At 42.4% G+C, this 19,755-nt stretch overlaps 1 protein-coding gene across 1 annotated transcript in view; it reads left to right on the top strand.

Annotated features, from left to right (window-relative positions):
* Window positions 1–19,755, top strand: part of LOC140188338 (SURP and G-patch domain-containing protein 2-like) — a 37,875-nt gene that overhangs the window by 9,765 nt on the left and 8,355 nt on the right. Inside the window, exons 3-8 of the mRNA XM_072244498.1 lie at window positions 454–736; window positions 2,634–2,848; window positions 5,836–5,959; window positions 11,700–11,917; window positions 14,260–14,318; window positions 18,386–18,522. Coding sequence (XP_072100599.1) covers window positions 454–736; window positions 2,634–2,848; window positions 5,836–5,959; window positions 11,700–11,917; window positions 14,260–14,318; window positions 18,386–18,522 — 1,036 coding nt within the window. The remainder of the gene's footprint in view (window positions 1–453; window positions 737–2,633; window positions 2,849–5,835; window positions 5,960–11,699; window positions 11,918–14,259; window positions 14,319–18,385; window positions 18,523–19,755) is intronic.

Here is a 19,755-nt window from a genome sequence, read left to right as displayed (position 1 = left end):
CAAAAGTTTAAATGTAAGTTATGCATCCCAAATACAATTGCTATTAATGAGTTTTTTAAAATTTGATATCACATAACATCTTGAGGAAGGTGGCATTGACTTTTGGTGAAATCATTAATCACACAATTCAACAAACCTACAGATGTCAATGAATGAGATGTCAATGTCAATCCTTTATCGGTCAAGTTCTTGGCCTCACTGGTACATCCAGCAGTTGGTGACATGGATGCATTTTCAGCAGTCTGGAAGTGGTCTTTGCACCCGCTGTTTTGGTGGTAGAAGGCTGAATGCCCGACGAGAGAGGTTGCTGTATCAGTTTAGATCCAATTTTTTAAAAAGTAAGGCTGAGATATTTCTCATCCAAATTCTGTTTTGTTGATTTTGCTCTTTTGTGACTTCTGTTTGGCTCATTGTTGCACACACACCTGGCTTGAAATGTTGTGTTTTCTCAAGTTTCCCATTTGTCAGATGCCAAATCTGGCACACAGACAGATGTAGGTTCTTTGGCACCAGATGACAACGGTAGATGCAAGACAGATAAAGATTCAGCGTCCACTGATGGCAATGGCAAGAGTGCGGCAGAGGATGCGGCAGCAGCTGACGAAGAAGGCATCTGTCCTCCAGACGACCCACAAGTCAAGAATATTATTGACAAGCTGGCAATGTTCGTAGCTAACAAGGGTGAGGCAGCAGAGAAAGCAGTCATGCAGTACAAGAAAGAGGACCCCAATTATAGGTAAGCACAATTATCTGCATTAAGGAATAGGAGCTGCTGTTGGCCATTTAGCCTGCTATAACGTTTGGGAAGATCATAGAATCATAGAACTCATACAGACACTTCGGCTCATCTAGTCTGTGCTGACATGATCTCCTTGGTCATATCTACTTGCTCTTGGATCATATCTCTTCAAACGTTCACATCCATGTACCAGACTTCCCTTGTATGTTAAATTGAACCAGCATCTACAACATCTGCTGCTGGCACACTAGCAACACCCTTTGAGATAAGAAGTTTCCCCTCAGACACCTCTCAATATTTCACCTTTCATCCTAAACTTGTGACTTCTAGTTCTAGTCTCACCCACCCGAGGAGAAAAAGGATACAAGCATTCACCCTATCTCTACCTCTCATAATCTTGTAACCCTCTATAAAATCTTCCTTTGTTCCCCTGTGCTCCAGGAAATAAAGTCTTAACCTGTTGAACCTTTCCCAGCAACCTCCTTGTAAATTTTCTCCGCACTCTTTCAAGCTTATTGATATCTTTCCTGTCGGTGATGACCAGAACTGCTTATAAATTTGGCCTCACCAACATCTCATACAACTTCAACATAACATCTAAACTCCAGTACTCCCTGTCCTTATTTATAGAGGCCAATGTATCAAAAGCTAGCTTTAAGATTCTTATCTACTATCTGTGATGCCACTTTCAATGGATTATAGATTTGTATTCCCAGGAACTTTGTTGTACAACACACCTCAATGCCCTACCGTTCATTGTGTAAGTGTTGCCTTGGTTTGTCCCACAGAAGTACAATACTTTACACTTGACTGCATTAAATTTCATCTGTTATTTTTCATCCCATTTACCATCTGGTCGAAATCATGCTGCAGGCTTTGATAGCCTTCCTTGCTGTCCACTATGCCCTCAATTTTGGTGTCATCCTCAAATTTGCTGATCCACGTTATCATGCAAATAGTTAATGTAGATGGAAAACAACAACGATCCCTGCAGTACGCCACTAGTCATAGAATCCAGTCAGAGAATCAATCATCTTCACCCAGCCGCAGGCTTCTCCCACTAAAATATCCAAATGGCTACTTCATCCTAAATACTAAGCAACATAACCTTCTGGACCAGCTTTCCATGTGGGATTTTGTCAAATGACTTGCTAAAGTCCATGTAAACAACTGCCTGTTTTTCATGAACCTTAGTAACCTCCTAGAAAAAAAAACGCTGTATGCTTAGCTAGACATGATCTGCTATGCACAAAGCCATGTTGACTGTCCCTAATTGGGCTCTGTCTATCCAAATACTTATATAGTGTGTCCCTTATAATATCTTGCAAAAATTTATCCACACTGACCTATAATTTCCTGAGATATCCTTAGAGCCTTTATTGAACAACAGTAACTATCCTCCAGTTCTCCAGCATCTTTCCTGTGCCTAAGGATGTTTTAAATGTCACTGCCTGGGCCCGTACAATTTCTGCATTAGCTTCCCACTAAGTCCAAGGAGGAAAGCATTTCAGGTCCTGGGAATCATGTTATTTTCATCCAATCTTTTCATTCTTATTTTCCTCCATCTTTTGATTTTTATTATGCCTAAAAATCTATTGATTTCAATCCTGAATATGGAATATAGCTTCATAATCCTCTAAACATGTTAAAATCATGACAGTTATAACTGAAAAACTAATTTTAGGGGCTGTGTGAATAATTTGTCCAAAGCATCTTCCCATTTTAAAACGACCAGCAGGAGCTGCAACCCATCAAACAGCAACCACTCCAGAGTGACAGCTAAGTTGCACAGCATGGGCTAATAGCTATTGGCTATCTTACCTCTGACCCAGGAAATGGTGAAGAAATTAGAAAAGATAGACCCAAATATTGAAAATGTGTATTTACTTTATAGATTTCTACATGATACAGAAAGCAATGGGTTCAAATATTACAAGCAAAAATTGGCACAGTTTTCTACTGAAAAAGTGTCTGAGTCAAACCAAGGTGAATCAGAGTGTAAAACATCATTGGAAGGAATGAATGAATTGGAAACAAATCCAGAGGATTTGCAGCCAAAGGTCCTTATGCATGCTGAGACTACAACATCTTGTCCATCTGAAGAAAAAGGTAGGGATAACTGCTGCTGTAAGCAAAAGATTAATTGACTATCTTGAAATCTTAAAATTATACTTATTTTGATTGGTTTATATTGTAGAGTTTTTAATAATTTTCACCATACCTTGGAATGTTTTGAGACATTAAAGGTGTTATGTATCAGTGATTTTTACCTTTGCCTGTAGGTAGGATGCTTAAGTTGTTGTGAAGTTTAAAGAACTGCTGAGCCAATTGCAAACTGTGTTGTATATTAGTTATTTGATAATACGTGCAGTTATCTCTGCAAGGAAGAACATCTGGGTATATATCATTTCTAATTAAGAATTCAGTGGAAACAGGAGATTGAGTTTCATGATGGGTTAATAATTATATGTAATGTGAGTGAAAGCATTAATAACAAGGCCATCAAATTTTACCAGTTACTTTTTAAAAAAACAGGCTTGTTTGTTTTGGAAAATCTAAAAATAAATTGTCACATTAAAGAAGTAAAGACAAATATATAAAATTAGCACGTTAACGCGGTGCTATTATAGCTCAGGGTGTTGCAGTTCAGAGTTCAGTGCAGATGCTGTCTATGTGAAGTTTGTATGTCCTTGCCATGACAGTGTGAGTTTCCTCCAGGTGCTCCAGTTTCCTCCCACAATCCAAAGACATACCAGTTGGTAGGTTAATTGGTCATTATAAATTATCTCATGATTAGGCTAGGGTTAAATAGATGGTTTGCTGAGTGGTGTGGCTCATTGGGCCAGAAGGGCCTGTTCCATGCTGTATCTCTAAATTAAAAAGAAAATAAAAATAGATGTCAGCCTTACAGCTTACATATATAGTTCGCATACTGATTGGCCATTGAATAATTATCACTGAAAGCCAGTGCTTCCAGAGGGAATCTTTGAATCCGTGGTACAAGGGAATTCAATCTAACAGGTTGTCAATACCATATGCTGAACTGAACACTGGTGATAACACTGCCTGAAAACCTCCCACGTTCTCTTTCTGCGATGCCACATAATTTTACGAGTGTTGAAAGGTGAATGCCTAGCACTGATGGAGGGACGTTCAGTCTTACTCCCATCTGTGTGACCTAGCAATCTGGAATGTGCTTACAGTGTTTCTGCCTAGGCCAAGAGAGGTCATTCCCAAACTGCTCTTGTGTGCCTGTCTTTGCTGTACAGTGGCATGTTCATTGTGCTGGCATATGAAAGTTAACATGTAGGAGCAAGAAGTAATTTTATAGGCATTTGCTTTATTACAAGGAATTTGGTGTACAAACATGATGCCCTGATGTGATTGTACGGAGGAGCTTTACTGACATCACACCTGAAGTACTGTGAGGACAGGCCTTCTTGCGGTAGGGTAGATGCATTTATCTTGGAGACTAAGATGAAGGAATTGGGTAGAAAAATGGAAACTACAGAATTCACCATAAGCAACACACATCAAAGTTGCTAGTCAACGCAGCAGGCCAGGCAGCATCTCTAGGAAGAGGTACAGTCGACGTTTCAGGCTGAGTCCCTTCGTCAGGACTAACTGAAGGAAGAGTTAGTAAGAGATTTGAAAGTGTGAGGGGGAGGGGGAGATCCAAAATGATAGGAGAAGACAGGAGGGGGAGGGATGGAGCCAAGAGCTGGGCAGGTGATTGGCAAAGGGGATATGAGAGGATCATGGGACAGGCGGTCCGGGGAGAAAGACAAGGGGGGGGGAACCCAGAGGATGGGCAAGGGGTATAGTCAGAGGGACAGAGGGAGAAAAAGGAGAGTGAGAGAAAGAATGTGTGTATAAAAATAAATAACAGATGGGGTACGAGGGGGAGGTGGGGCATTAGCGGAAGTTAGAGAAGTCGATGTTCATGCCATCAGGTTGGAGGCTATATCGTCCCCCCCATCCCTCCCCACTGATCTCCCTCCTGGCACTTATCCTTGTAAGCGGAACAAGTGCTACACATGCCCTTACACTTTCTCCCTTACCACCATTCAGGGCCCCAGACAGTCCTTCCAGGTGAGGCGACACTTCACCTGTGAGTTGGCTGGGGTAATATACTGCGTCCAGTGCTCCTGATGTGGCCTTCTATATATTGGTGAGACCCGACGCAGACTGGGAAACCGCTTTGCTGAACACCTACACTCTGTCCACCAGAGAAAGCAGGATCTCCCAGTGGCCACACATTTTAATTCCACATCCCATTCCCATTCTGACATGTCTATCCACGGCCTCCTCTACTGTAAAGATGAAGCCACACTCAGGTTGGAGGAACAACACCTTATATTTTGTCTGGGTAGCCTCCAACCTGATGGCATGAACATCGACTTCTCTAACTTCTGCTAATGCCCCACCTCCCCTTCGTACCCCATCCGTTATTTATTTTTATACACACATTCTTTCTCTCACTCTCCTTTTTCTCCCTCTTTCCCTCTGACTATACCTCTTGCCCATCCTCTGGGTTCCCCCTCCCCCTTTTCTTTCTCCCTGGGCCTCCTGTCCCATGATCCTCTCATATCCCCTTTGCCAATCACCTGTCCAGCTCTTGGCTCCATCCCTCCCCCTCCTGTCTTCTCCTATCATTTTGGATCTCCCCCTCCCCCTCCCACTTTTAAATCTCTTACTAACTCTTCCTTCCGTTAGTCCTGACAAAGGATCTCGGCCTGAAACGTTGACTGCACCTCTTCCTAGAGATGCTGCCTGGCCTGCTGCGTTCACCAGCAACTTTGATGTGTGTTGCTTGAATTTCCAGCATCTGCAGAATTCCTGTTGTTTGCATTTTTAGAATTCACCATAATTTTGTAAAATAATAAGGTAGACTCAAGAAACTGTATGAACATCCTTGAAGCTATTTTTTATGTTCTGCCAGTTTCCTGATTACATTTGAATCATTTACATTCTGAGACCTGGTTATCCCTCCCTTGCATGTAGTATGAGAGTACCGTGCCAATTTGGCGAAGGATGTATTGTGACCTGACCCTGCGTAATTTGTGATTTCTGGGAAGTATTAATCTTGTTTACAGATGACTCTCTCAGTGACACAAAGACAAAAAGCACTGCAGAAAAACTAGCCAAGTTTGTTGCTGAATGTGGTCCAGAGCTGGAAGAGATTGCTATTGAAAATAACCGGGATAATCCAATGTTCTGGTAAGAGTTCTGTGCGCTCTTATGTACATAAATCAAATGACAACTATGATGTTGCTTGGGGTTAAGGTGACTACCACTTTTCATGGTCAGAGTTCATACATGCTAATTTCACTGTGTCACAGATAGGGTAGTTGGTTGTAAAAAAACTTAACACTGCAGCAACAGCCGTTCGTGCTGCTTTGCAAGCTCCTGACTTTAGTTTCAAATGACCAGGGCAATAAGCAATGAGAACACTGCCAGCTGCAGATTCCACTTCAAATAACACCACTGAGACTTTAAAATAGATTGCTGTTCCTTCCTTGTCACTGGATTTAAAAACTGATGCTCTCTGCCTAATGTCACTATTTAAGTATCCTTACTGCAGGGAGTGCAATAGTTCAAAACAATGGCTCACTTCTACCTTCTACAGGGCAACTGGTAAAAAAGCATTAAATATTTGCATAGCCAAGCACAATCAAATCTGCAAGAGAATTTTAAAACAAAGATTACGAAAGGAAATGTTTGGTTGAGTAGAAAATGCTTGTAGACTTCTAGTAACTGTCAGAATGGGGGCGTTGGGAATGGACCCAAGTGCAAGACACAGACACTGAAGTACTAGGAACAGGACTTGACTTGAGCAGGGATGTGACAGGATACAGATAAGGAGCAGGGATAAGAATGCAGACTTGGGCTTGGACCCCGAGCCAGAGACTGGACAAGGACCCAGAACCTGGGTCTTGCCTCAGGCTCGGGCCCCAGAACCAGGCAAGGACATGACGTGACATGACTGCAGGACTGGAGTCTGCGGTCTTGAGGCGTGAGGCTTGGAGACAGGCTTGGGGTCTTGAGGCTTGAGGCTTGGAGACAGGCTTGGGGGTCTTGAGGCTTGAGGCTTGGAGACAGGCTTGGGGGTCGAGGCTTGGACAGGCTTGGGGGCTTGAGGCTTGGAGACAGGCTTGGGGGCTTGAGGCTTGGAGACAGGCTTGGGGGCTTGAGGCTTGGAGACAGGGTTGGGGTCTTGAGGCTTGGAGACAGGCTTGGGGTCTAGGGTACTTTGAGGCTTGGGTATGGACTCCGGGCCAGAGACTGGGCAAGGACCCAGAACCTGGGACTTGACTCGGGCTCGGACTCCAAAACTAGGCGAGGACAAGCCGAGGCTACAGGACTGGACATGGCTTGGGTGAGGAACTCTTGGGTAGGGCAAGACACAAGGACAGGTAAAGGCACATGGACAGGACTCAGATAGGACTGGACTAGGCACGGACTGGAGGAGGGCCTTCAGGAGCACGGAGCCTTGGACTAGAAGAGATGGGAGCACGGAACACAGAGCCGGGACCCCTCCTTGGGAACAGGACGTAGGGCCAGGACTCATACACAGAACGCTGAACATGAAGAGACGGATCCCAACACAAGGTGGCGGCAAATGGCCAGACCCACCTAGCGAAGGCGAGGACACAGAGAGACAATTCCACACAATGAAAGACAGTTCCTTATCTTGGCCTAACAAGGCTCTGGTTTTGCTCCAGCGGTAAAACTTTAGCAATACCGGCGGGTATCCAGGCTAGGTGAGCAGGCAGAGGGTCAGGCGAGGAATCCAGGCAGAGGGTCAGGCAAGGGGTGGGGTAGAGGAGACAAGGAGGGGAACAGAACAGTTCAGCCGGGAATCCCTGGTTTACAGAGGTATTTATGTCTCAGCCCCAAAACGAGAATCATGTGCTCACAACAGAAACTGGGGAAAACCAGAAACCCCGGAACAAGGAACCATGGACTGGACCGTGAACCGGAACACAGACTTCATGGACCGGACCATGACAGTAACCATTTCATTGTTCCTTTTCATGTACCATGTTATTACTTATTACCATGATCTTGTGTTTTTTTTTTGCAGAGTTGGGTATAAAAGACCTGTTATCATAAATCAATAGGTTTTTATGTCCATATGTTGATGTCTTGAGGAAAATATGGCTCTCCTGATTTCCAATCCATAAGGGGTGGTATCTGATCGGCCAAACCTCTTCACCAAGTTGTAGTTTTGAGGCTGTCATGTGGCATTAATTTCTTATCCATAATGTTGTGGATAGAGAATGTGACTTTCACTTGCTGTCTCAGATTTTTCCAAAATGTATGTTTATCCATTGGCAGTGTAGAGAACTGAGTTGGACGAGAAAAGGGGAATGGGGGTGCTATCCAGTTGGGGCTAAGTGTTTTCAAACTTTTCGGCACTAATTTGATCTCTTAACCTCATATTCCTTGAATACCCTTTGGGAAAACCCCAAGTCAGTGGGTATGCACTACATGTGTGATTGAAATTGGACTGTTGGGCAGTAGTAAAGGATATTGGATTGGTCGTCTTAATTATAAATAGGACTCCTTCAGGAATCTTCCACATTAGATCATTAGTTATGTGCATATCGTGTGACATGGGCGATCATGGTCTTTCATAGTCTTGTCTTCAGGAGTGGTTTGCCATTGCCTTCTTCTGGCAGTGTCTTTACAAGACAGATGATCCAGCCAATATCAATATTCTTTAGAGATTGTCTACCTGGTGTCAGTGGTTGTATAACCAGGTCTTGTAATATGCACCAGCTGTTCATATGACCATCCACCACCTGCACCCATGGCTTCACGTGACCCTGTTTGGGGGGGGGGGGTGACGCAGGTTTAACACCTTGACCAAGTATGACCTGCAGGCTAGCAGAGGGAAGGGGCGCCTTAGACCTCCATTGGTAGAGATATATCTCTATCCCACTACCCAACTTCCATATTATTGGGTGGATACTATTATTGCAATATGGCTAAGTCTGGTGAATGTGTTAACAGCTCTGCAAATGGGATGTTGTGATCATAATTGTATGCAGTCTCCTTGGCATTTCATAATGTTATGAATGAAGAAATGACTAAAGACAAGCCTCTGTGAAGGCTGGGATCTTAAAGAAGGCCAGTATTAAACATTATTCATTCAAGGGATGTGGGTTTTGCAAGCTGAGCAAGTAGTTAATTGCCCATTCCTTATTGCCCTTGAGAAAGTGAACTGCTTTCTGGAACTGCTGCAGTCCTTGAGGTATGGTTATACCCACAATACTGTTAGGGGAGAGTTTCTGCGTGTTGACTCAGCATCAATGAAGGAATGGTGATTTATTTCCAAGTCAAGATGGTGTGTAGCTTGGAGGACAACTTTCACGTGGTGGTGATTCCATACTTTTGTTGCCGTTGTCTGTCCAGCTAGTAGAAAAAGTCTATTTACAATCATCTACTTGATATCTCCATTATTTGCATAGGAGCTGGAGGAGTAGTCGAATGGATATGCTACTGGACTAATATTTAATTAACAGGCAGGTTAAGCCATAAAAAATATTTGGTCGGAACGTGAAAGGGTACTGGAAGAACTCAATGGATCAGGTAATATCTAGGGAAAGAAATGGACAGTCAACATTTGGGTTGAGACCCTTCATCCAGACCCTTTATATGGTCAGAGAGCAATCGTATTATAGTTGGCCGTAGATCTGTCTATTCTTCTATAAAAAGATAAAATTTCTGTAGAGTCTTTCACAGCCACAGGCCATTAACATCATTGTGAATATAACCAGGGAACTATTGCAATGTGAAATCTGTGAGAGCCAATGCTGACGCAGCAATGCCTGAAGACATAAATGTGATTAATAGCTAAGTATTAGGTGTTTTTAAGATGTTACACACAAAAATCTGAAGAAAATCAATGGCTCAGGCAACATCTATGGAGTGAAATGGGCAGTTGACATTTTGGATTGAAGTCTTTCATCTGGACTAAAAGATAGAGAGACAACATAAAAAATTGGACAGAAGAGGTGAAACTGAACTATCAAGTGATAGCTGAATTCAGGTGAGGAGGATTGATAGGCAGGTGGGGTAGGGGAGAGTGGAAATAGCACCAGAAACTAGGAAGTGATGGCTGAAGATGATGGAACGTGAAAGAGGAAGGTAGAGTATGTGGAGGTGGCTTTGGGAATAAGGAGAAAGGAACCACTAGGAGGAGTTTGTGGTGAATGTCAGATGGAAAGGATGGAAGAGGAGAAAGAAACAGGATGATGTGGTCTGAGGTGAGTGTAGAAAGAACTTAGTAGATCTGGAAGACAGAGAAAAGTGAGCAGTAGACTACCTAGGCAGATTATAAGTTGCAGTTCCTCTAGTTTGTATTTAGCCTCATCCTGGCAGTGGAGGAACCCAAAGACAGACATGTCAGTGTGGGAATGGGAGTAGAATTAAAATGGTTTGCAGCCTCAAGGTCCCGACAGTCGTGGCAGAAGGAGAGCAGGTTCTTTGCAAAGCAGTCACCCAGTTTTCTACTTGTCTCACCTATGTTGACAAGGCCACATTGGAAGTACCAGGCGCAATAAATAAGGCTGCCTCACGTTGAAGGGATGTTTAGTGTCCTGGATGGTGTTGAGGAAAAAGGTGTAAGGACAGGTGTTACACCTCTTGCAGATACAAGAAAATGCTTGAGAAGGGAGGGGGATGGGTGGCAAAGTTGAGTAGCATAGCAAGTCACAGATAGTGATCCCCATAGAAAGCAGAAAGGACTCGAACAGGAAGATGTGGCTGGTGGCAAAATCACAAATTAGCTGGCAGAAGTTACAGAAAGGGATGTGCTGATGCATAGGTTAGGCTTGTAAGGACCTGAGGAACTATCGCTGGTCTGTTGAGGGGTGGGGGGGTGGAAATAGAGTACATACTTGGGTCAGAGTTGCTTTTGCAAACTAAACAGATATGCTCTACAAAGCAGCCATGCTTCTATGGTTTCTCCAGTGAGCACCAAATACTGCACAATGAATTGCTGCTTTGCCTGTAAAGACTGAGTTCATAAATGGTGCAAAGGGAAGAGGTAAAAGGGCAAATGTCTCTACTGAAATTGAATAAAAGAGTGTCATTAAAGTGGAGGCTGAAGGATGTACCAGAATGGTCTGTTTGAGGGACTAAATGGAAAGTGGAAGGAAGGTGTGCCTGGTGGTGGAATCCCACTGGAGGTAGCAGAAATTAACAAGGGTGATCTGGAAGGTTTCTGGAGTGGAAGGTCAGTACAAAGGAAACACAGGCCCTTTTCTGCCTGAGGAGACAGGGTGAAAAAAGGAAAAGTGTGAGAATTAAGGAAAATGTTAAACCTTTAACTATGGTAAAGAGAAATACTTCATAAAGAAGAAAGGAAGATAGATTAGAGGCAGTGTTGTGGAAAGACTTATTATCGAAATAAAATCAAATAGAGACCAAGAAACTGCCAGAATGGAATGAAATTACACAGGAATAATCCTCTCTGCCCTCAGGAGGGGAGCTTCAGGAGGCATTCCCCCTTTTCTTTGTCTTCACTTTTCTGCTATTTAAAAGATATTTATCTTCTCATTTTTCAGTTCTGATTAATGCACCATGAAACATCAACTACATTTCACCCTCTTAATCTTAAATGACCTTCTTATGACTTCTGGTTTTCTTTGTACTGAATCACTGAAACAGATCTACTCATTACAACTTTGCTGTTTTTGGAGACAGTTTGTGTGTAAAAATAGCAGCTGCATTTTCTTTGTTACAGCAATGACATAGTTTTAACAGTTCTTAATTGGCTGTAAAGTCCTCTGAAGATTCTGGCTTTGTGATGGGCACTTCATTAATTATTTCCATATTGTTGCTCTCTTCTAAAGGACATGTAGGCTGTGGCTTCTCTGCATACTGTCAGAAATGGAAATGTATTTTTTTGTAAGAGAGGAATTGCAGTGTGCTCTCTTTGTCTGTATAGGTTTCTGTATGATGAGAACAGTTCATACTTCAAATATTATAAAGAGAAAGTGAAGGAGTACAGTGCGATAGAGAAATCAGAATCTTCCACAGATCCTGCAACAGAGGCGGGATCCTCTGGCCATTCTGCCCTGCGCACCAAAAAGAGGAAAGGACTAACGTTGAAAGTGGGCATGCTACCACCTAAGAAAGTGCGCCCGAGAGCTGCCCCTTCACCGGGTAAGCAATTAAAAATATGGGGGAAAACATTGTACTATGTGCATCAAAATGACTGTTTAATGTGGTGATTGCATCACTTGCCTTACTGTATTCCCTGATGGCAAAGAACATCCATACAGAAAAATAGTGGAAAATTATAGTAAGACTGTGTGACACTTCGTTTTTAATTTCTGTCTGATCTGATAATTATTTTAATCGAACACCCAGGTAAGAACTACAGCTTTTGTGTTTTAAAGAACGTAATATTCTGTACAAACCTTCGCGAGTCTTTTGGTAGTTAGTTACATGGCTCAATTTTATTTTCCCTCAAGTTCTAGAATAAAGTTTGAACTCTTTATTTTTCGGCTATCAGTGATGTTCCTGAAGTTAATCAGACGTTATTTGTAGGTCCCTCAATTGTGGTCACTGGATTCAAACACCTTTGGGAAAGTTTCCATTAGCTTGCATGATAGAAGGTTAACAATAAATCTTCTGTAACCTGCACCATATTTCATGGTGTTCGGATTTTTTGGGCTGTTTCTGGTGACATGTAAATTCTGAGTAGATAAGAATTGGATTAAGTGCTTTTGTGGATCTCCTGTGTTTATGAAGCCCTTTTATTGCACAGTAAGTAAAATTTATTTTTACAAAATGGTACAAAATTAGAGAATGCTTGATGTTAATTGACTTTAGTTGGTTGTTTGTGTAAATAAATACAGGAGAAAATGCATAGGGCCCATCCAGGAGTGGAACCTATTCTTTTTTAGTCTACTGAACTTTGCAGTCTCACACTAAGTGCATAACTCTGTTTCAAATATCTCTCAGTTCTTAAAGATATCTGTCTGTCTCTTCTCATCTCCCCTTCATTAACTGACAGAGGTTAAGTGGAGTTTCTACGACATGGCTATGTTTTCTGACAATCTACCTAATAAATACTAAAGTAGGGACGGGAAAAAAAGCAGCTTTTGATTATTACGTTAATTGCTTTTGTCTATCCCATTCATGAAGGTTACTCTAAAAATATATAATCCCTTTCAAAATTGGCTAAAAGCTTGCTTTAAGATAACTTATAACCATGGAAGCCAGATTCAGATTTATCATGGGTACATCAAAAAGGGTAGTAAAATGCATCATTAGCGTTAACAACCAACACAACCTAAAGATGTGCTGAGGGCAGCCTGCAAGTGTCGCCATACATTCCAGCGGCAACACGACATGCCCACAGTGTTCAGCAGAAAAACACCAGCAACAAAACAAACAACAGCAAAATAAGCCTCTTTTCTCCATCCCACCCATTCACTCACACAGACCGGCCTCCAACTTCCAGTCCCTGGATCGGATTTGTAGACATCGGGCTTCTGACTCTGGACACATCAATCCAGAGGCCTTGACCATCGAGCCTCAACTTCCAGACTTGCCGTCTTCAGTCTTTGACCTTTGGTATCAACCCCAGGACTTGCCAATCATACCTCGAACTCCAGGCTCAAACAGGCCTCCGACCCTGGGTCTCGCCAACTTGTCCGAGGGCCGTTCATGAGTAAGTCTTACAGACATCGGAACATGCTGACCCAGAGGTTGCAACCACTGGGCCTTGACTCTGGACTCACCAACTTTGGTCTTTGACCTACAAGCTTTATCTTCAGTATCAACCCCGGGACTTGCTGATAAATTGGCTTTGAACTCCAGACTTGCATGAACCTCCAACCCTGTGACTCACCGTCTTGGAGAGTCACCAGTCTTCGTGTCTCCTGCCTGCATGGACCTCCAATCCCAGGAATCGCCAACTTGGGACGTCCCCAGCCTTCATCCACTGGGTCGCCAGCCTTGATCGTTGACAATGGGGATTGCTGGTCTACATCTCAGCACCTACTGACCTGACGTCTGTCCACTGGCCTTGTTTGGCTCTGGCTCCTGCCCTCACTTTTTATTTATTGCCCCTTACCTCTAACTCCCTACATCCCTATCTCTAAACTCTAACCTGACCCTTATCTCCCTGTTCTGCCCCCAAAACCATCCCTATGAAACTTAAAAACACAACTAAGTCAGAGCCACGACCTCAAAGGACATTACGGCTTGGCACCATCTTGGCCCAAAATAAATTAAATACAGTAAATGAATGATTTCCTGAAATATTTTCTGTATTTTTATAGTAACTTATAAAATATTTACTTTTAAAACATGATACAACAAATAAATTACAGTGGACACAAAAAGCACCATTACTATGTTCAGGTTTATCCAAAATTCAAACACTGTCTGGAGATCTTTTAATATAATCCAGAAGCTGGATTATTCAGACTGCATTATAATTTAGTGCTAAAAAATAGGTATAAGTCATTGATAATTCTGTGGTATCTTTTCAGTTCGAGAATTGAAGAGAATTGGTTATGACAAGCCAACATACAAACCGAAGAAAAAGCCGGTAAGGTGACAGGCTGCAATTCTGTGCTATCCTAAACGTGGGCTTTCTATACCAGTACCTACCCTTTCACTTTTTAGCACAATTCCCAATAAGAGACATTCATCCTACAGTTTTTCTAAGTTCTGAATTGATATTGTAATGATTGCTTAAGGAAACCTCTTCCATTGCAGTGAATATTTAATTGCTTGCTTGTTAAGTGCAGCCAAATAGTCTTTAAAATATTTTTCCATTTTCTTCCATTCTGTCCTTGTTCAGAGCTAAAGTTATTAATAATAGATTATGGACAGCTCTCTTTCCATTGACTGAAGTGTTGCATCACCACTCCATACACCCAAACTGATACTACACTGCAGTACTGAATGAGTGAAGAAAGGAGGGGGAAAGGTATTGTTTGAAATGTGAGAGGTCGGATGTCCTGAGGCAATCAAGGAAATAATCAGTTAAAAATTAGAAATCAACACTAAAGAAACATAAGCATAAAATGATTGGAAGTTGATCAAATACCAAAAAGGAAATGACTCATGGCAGTAAATTAATATTTTACATTGGTCTTCGCCAAGAAGAAGCTATTTCCAGAGTCTCAACAAATGAAGATGTAGTTGGAATTCTGTCGGGACTAAAAATTGACAGGAAAGTACTGGAAAGGGTAGCTGCACATAAAGTGCATAAATTGCCGAGTTCAGGTGGAATGCATCTGAAGCTCAAAGTTCATAGTACATTTATTATCAAATTATGTATACTTTATACAACCTTGATTCATCTCCTTACGAGCAGCCACTAAACAAAGAAACCCAATGGAACCCATTAGAACAAAATAAAACTGTCGAACATCCAATGTGCAGAGGAAAAAACAACAAATCATGCAAACAATAAACATAAGCAGATAGCATTCAAAGCTGAAGGTCACAAAAGTGAGACTATAGCCTGTTAGTTGCAGGCCACAACCTCAGTTCAGTGTAGAAACGAGTAAACCTTCTGGAGCAGCGAGCTGGACCGGCCCGTCCCTCACCTCCAGCCCTGACACCTTAACTTTTTCAATCCAACCCGGTGTTTAAATTGTCAAAACCTTGGCTCATTCTTGTTTTCAGACCTAGGTCCTGCCAGATTGGTACTTCCATGGGGCCGAGCGCCACTGCCTCAATTCAGCCTGTACCCAACTTTTCCAATTCGGCTTTGAGCTTAATTTGATCAGACTTTGGGTCCTACCTCACTCTCAGGCCTGGGCTCCGCCTTGACTCTGCTTTACCTCACCTTGGTTCTGCTCCAGCAATGGTCAAACATTGCTCATTCCCCACTCTTTGACCCGTACATGCTTCACTGCAACCATCCTGCACCTTTGAGGCTTCAGTTCAGAGAGCAAAAATGCAAAGTCGTACAGGCGATTTTAAAAATAGAAAGTGTTACACTCTTATTTGAGTCTGGCAACCCAGGCCTGTACCAGAAAAATAGGTATGATTTGCGGAGGGCTATTTCAAGGGGCAAGAGACAATTTTGAATGAGGTTGGAGGCGATATCAGATGCACGGCAACTCTGGCAGGGTCTGCAAGACGTTACTTCCTTCAAAGCAAAACCCAATAGTATGAGTGGCAGCGATGCTTCACTACCAGATGAACTCAACGCCTTCTATGCACGTTTTGAAAGAGAGAACACAACTACAGCTGTGAAGATCCCTGCTGCACCTGAGGACCCTGTGATCTCTGTCTCAGAGGACGATGTTAGACTGTCTTTAAAGAGAGTGAACCCTCACAAGGCAGAAGGTCCCAATGGAGTACCTGTAAAGGCTCTAAAAACCTGTGCCAACCAACTACTGGGAGTATTCAAGGGCATTTTCAACCTCTCACTGCTACGGGCATGAGTTCCCACTTGCTTCTAAAAGGCAACAATCATACCAGTGCCTGTGAAGAATAATGTGGGCTGCCTTAATGACTATCGCGTGGTAGCACTCACATCGACAATGATGAAATGCTTTGACAGGTTGGTTATGACTGGACTGAACTCCTGCCTCAGCAAGGACCTGGACGCATTGCAATTTGCCTATCGCCACAATAGGTCAACTGCAGACACAATCTCAATGGCTCTGCACACGGCTTTAGACCACCTAGACAACACAAATGCCTACGTCAGGATACTGTTTCTTCAGCTATAGCTCAGCATTTAATACCATCATTCCCATAATCCTGATTGAGCAGTTGCAGAACCTGGGCCTCTGTACCTCCCTCTGCAATTGGATCTTTGACTTCCTAACCGGAAGACTAGTCTGTGCGGATTGGTGATAACATATCCTCCTTGCTGATGGTCAACACTGGCGCACCTCAGGGGTGTGTGCTTAGCCCACTGCTCTACTCTGTATACACAGGACCGTGGCTAGGCATAGCTCAAATACCAGCTATAAATTTGCAGACGATACAACCATTGTTGGTAGAATCTCAGGTGGTGACTAGAGGGCATACAGGAGTGAGATATGCCAACTTGTAGAATGGTGCCCCAGTAACAACCTGGCACTCAAAGTCAGTAAAATGAAAGAGCTGATTGTGGGCTTCAGGAAGTGTAAGATGAAGGAACACATACCAATCCTCATAGAGGAATCAGAAGTGGAGAGTGTGAGCAGCTTCAAGTTCCTCGTTGTCAAGATTTCTGGGGATCTAACCTGGTGCCAGCATATCAACGTAGTTATAAAGAAGGCAAGACAGCGGCTATACTTTATTAGGAGTTTGAAGAGATTTGGCATGTCAACAAATACACTCAAAAACTTCTATAGTTGTACCGTGGAGAGTATTCTGACAGGCTGTATCACTGTCTGGTATGGGTGGGACTACTGCAACTGCACAGAACCTAAAGAAGCTGCAGAAGGTTGTAAATCTAGTCAGCTCCATCTTGGGTACTAGCCTACAAAGTACCCAGGACATCTTTAGGGAGCAGCGTCTCATAAAGGCAGTGTCCATTATTAAGGGCCTCCAGCACCCAGAGCATGCCCTTTTCTCACTGTTAACATCAGGAAGGAGGTACAGAAGCCTGAAAGCGCACACACTCAGCGATTCAGGAACAGCTTCATCCCCTCTGCCATCCTTTACCTAAATGGATATTGAAACTTTTTTAATATACAGTATTTCTGTTTTTGCACATTTTTAAAAATCTATTCAATATTTGTAATTGATTTACTTGTTTATTTATTATGTTTTTATTTTTTTTTCTCTCTGTCTGCTAGATTATGTATTGCATTGAACTGCTGCTGCTGAGTTAACAAATTTCATGTCACATGCTGGTGATGATAAACCTGATTCTGATTCTGAAGGAAGGGTACAGCAATAAATCCAGTCCAATCAGCTTAACATTGATTGTAGGGCATGTTCTGGATTTAATAACCACAGACAGAATTGGCAGCCCCTTTGAGAAGCATGCAGTGAATAGGGAAAGACAATGGGAATTTGTTAAAGGCAGATTGTATCTGTCTTGATAGAATTTTTTGCTGAGGTAGTGGGGCAGAGAGAAATGCAATTGTGTGGTATACCATTTGCATTTGGAGCCTCCAAATGGTGTTAGATAATGTGTCAAATAACAGGCAATTTATCTATTCAAATTGCTAGCTGTTTTTTTCTTTATTTCACAAGAGCTCTACATTATTTGATTGAATGTAAAATACTTTGAAACATACGAAATTAGTGAAAAACAAGTCAGTCTTTTCCTTCAAATGTATTAGGCCTTGCATGTGTACTTCCTGGGGCATTTGGTGCCCCTCAAAGCTTTCTGTATGACCATTTCTCATAGGAGCAACAATCAATTCAAGTCTCCCTTGCCCATGAACATTAAATTTCAAATCAATGGCTATTGATCAGCAAAGCCAAGACTGGTTTGATCCTGCTACAGAATAAGATGCTTATAAAGTTCACCCCCATCCCCTCTGTCACCTGGCAGAGCTCAGCTGAGTCAGCACAGGTTGAACGTATAACTTTCTGGTAGGAGAGACTAAGACTAGATGCTATCTTTACCCTCTGAACCATTGAGGAAAGCTGGTGTTGGGTAAGTTCGTCTGAATTTGGTTGTGTAAAAGATTTATACTTTTCTTGCAGAAAACAGAGGATATAAATTACACCAAAAACAAACTGGCAACGGACAACCTTGGGTACCAGATGCTACAGAAGATGGGCTGGAAGGATGGAGAGGGACTGGGCTCAGATAAGCAGGGCATCAGAGATCCTGTAAACAGGTATAATGGAGGGTGAGGGTAGACAGGACAAGATTGGATTTCCTTATTTGCATATTGGTTTCAAACTCAGACAAAACTCCTGAGGTGAAAGGTTGCCTTAAGGGCCTCAGCACAAACTTCATTCCTATCTATGGGGTAACGTTTTGTTGACAATTTATTGTATGCATTCATTTCCTTCACTTTACATTAGAAACTTGCACCTTATATCTCTGTGGGATTTTGATAATGTGTGAATGCTTATTTACTCCATCCATTGGAATTTCAAAATTACCCACCAGTTTGGACAGTACTGAATGGCTGCAATACTGGTAGGGATAGCCTGTCACAGTATGACATGGTTACATTACTGGTGGGTACAGAACGTCAACAAATAACACTGGGATACAGTGCTAATGGAATAAAAATAGAAAATGCTAGACATACTCAATAGCTCAGGTGGTGTCTGTGTAATGACACTTAATATGTCAGATTAATAATCTTTGATTGAGTACAGACCTATCACTTGCACTGGGGCCAAACCACTGATGTGCTTAAGAATCAGAAACAGAATTAGACTATTCAGCATCTCACACTTGGTCTACTATTCAATAAAATTATGATTGATCTTTAAACTTAGTGCCGCTTTCCTACACCAACACAATATTCCCTGAGTCCCTTAATATCGAAAAATCTAACCATCTCTGCATGTACATGAAAGTGTATGATAAGGTAGGGCAAACTCAGCATGGTTTCGTTGAGAGATCTTGCCTGACAAACCTACCTGTTAGAATTCTTTGGGTAACAAGTAGGTTAGACAACGGAAAGTCCATGGATGTTTATTCACTTAGTGTTTCAGAAGGTTTTGACAAAAGTGCTGTAGATGAGGCTGCTGTTCAAGAAAATAGCCCGTGATGTTAGTAGCAAAGGTACTATCATGGAAAGAAGATTAGCTGTCTGGCAGAAGTCAGAGAACAGGGATAAAGCTGTTCTTTTCAGCAAAGCTACTAGTGTTGTGGAATTCTGCAGTGTGGGGACGACAGTTTTTCACTTAATCAATAATCTAGATTAAGGAATCACTGGCATTATGGCCAAGTTTGCAGACTGTACCAAGGTAGATGAGGAATGGGTAGTGTCACAGAGGTAATGGGTACAACAAGAAGACAAAAGAAAGGAGCTGAAAAAAGATCTGCTGTGACTGAATGGTGGAGCAGATTCAATAGGCTGAATAGCCTAATTCTGTCTCTATATCTTATG

Source organism: Mobula birostris, chromosome 26, assembly GCF_030028105.1.
Source record: "Mobula birostris isolate sMobBir1 chromosome 26, sMobBir1.hap1, whole genome shotgun sequence".
Lineage (NCBI taxonomy): Eukaryota > Metazoa > Chordata > Chondrichthyes > Myliobatiformes > Myliobatidae > Mobula > Mobula birostris.
This window is presented reverse-complemented; position numbering and strand designations above follow the sequence as displayed.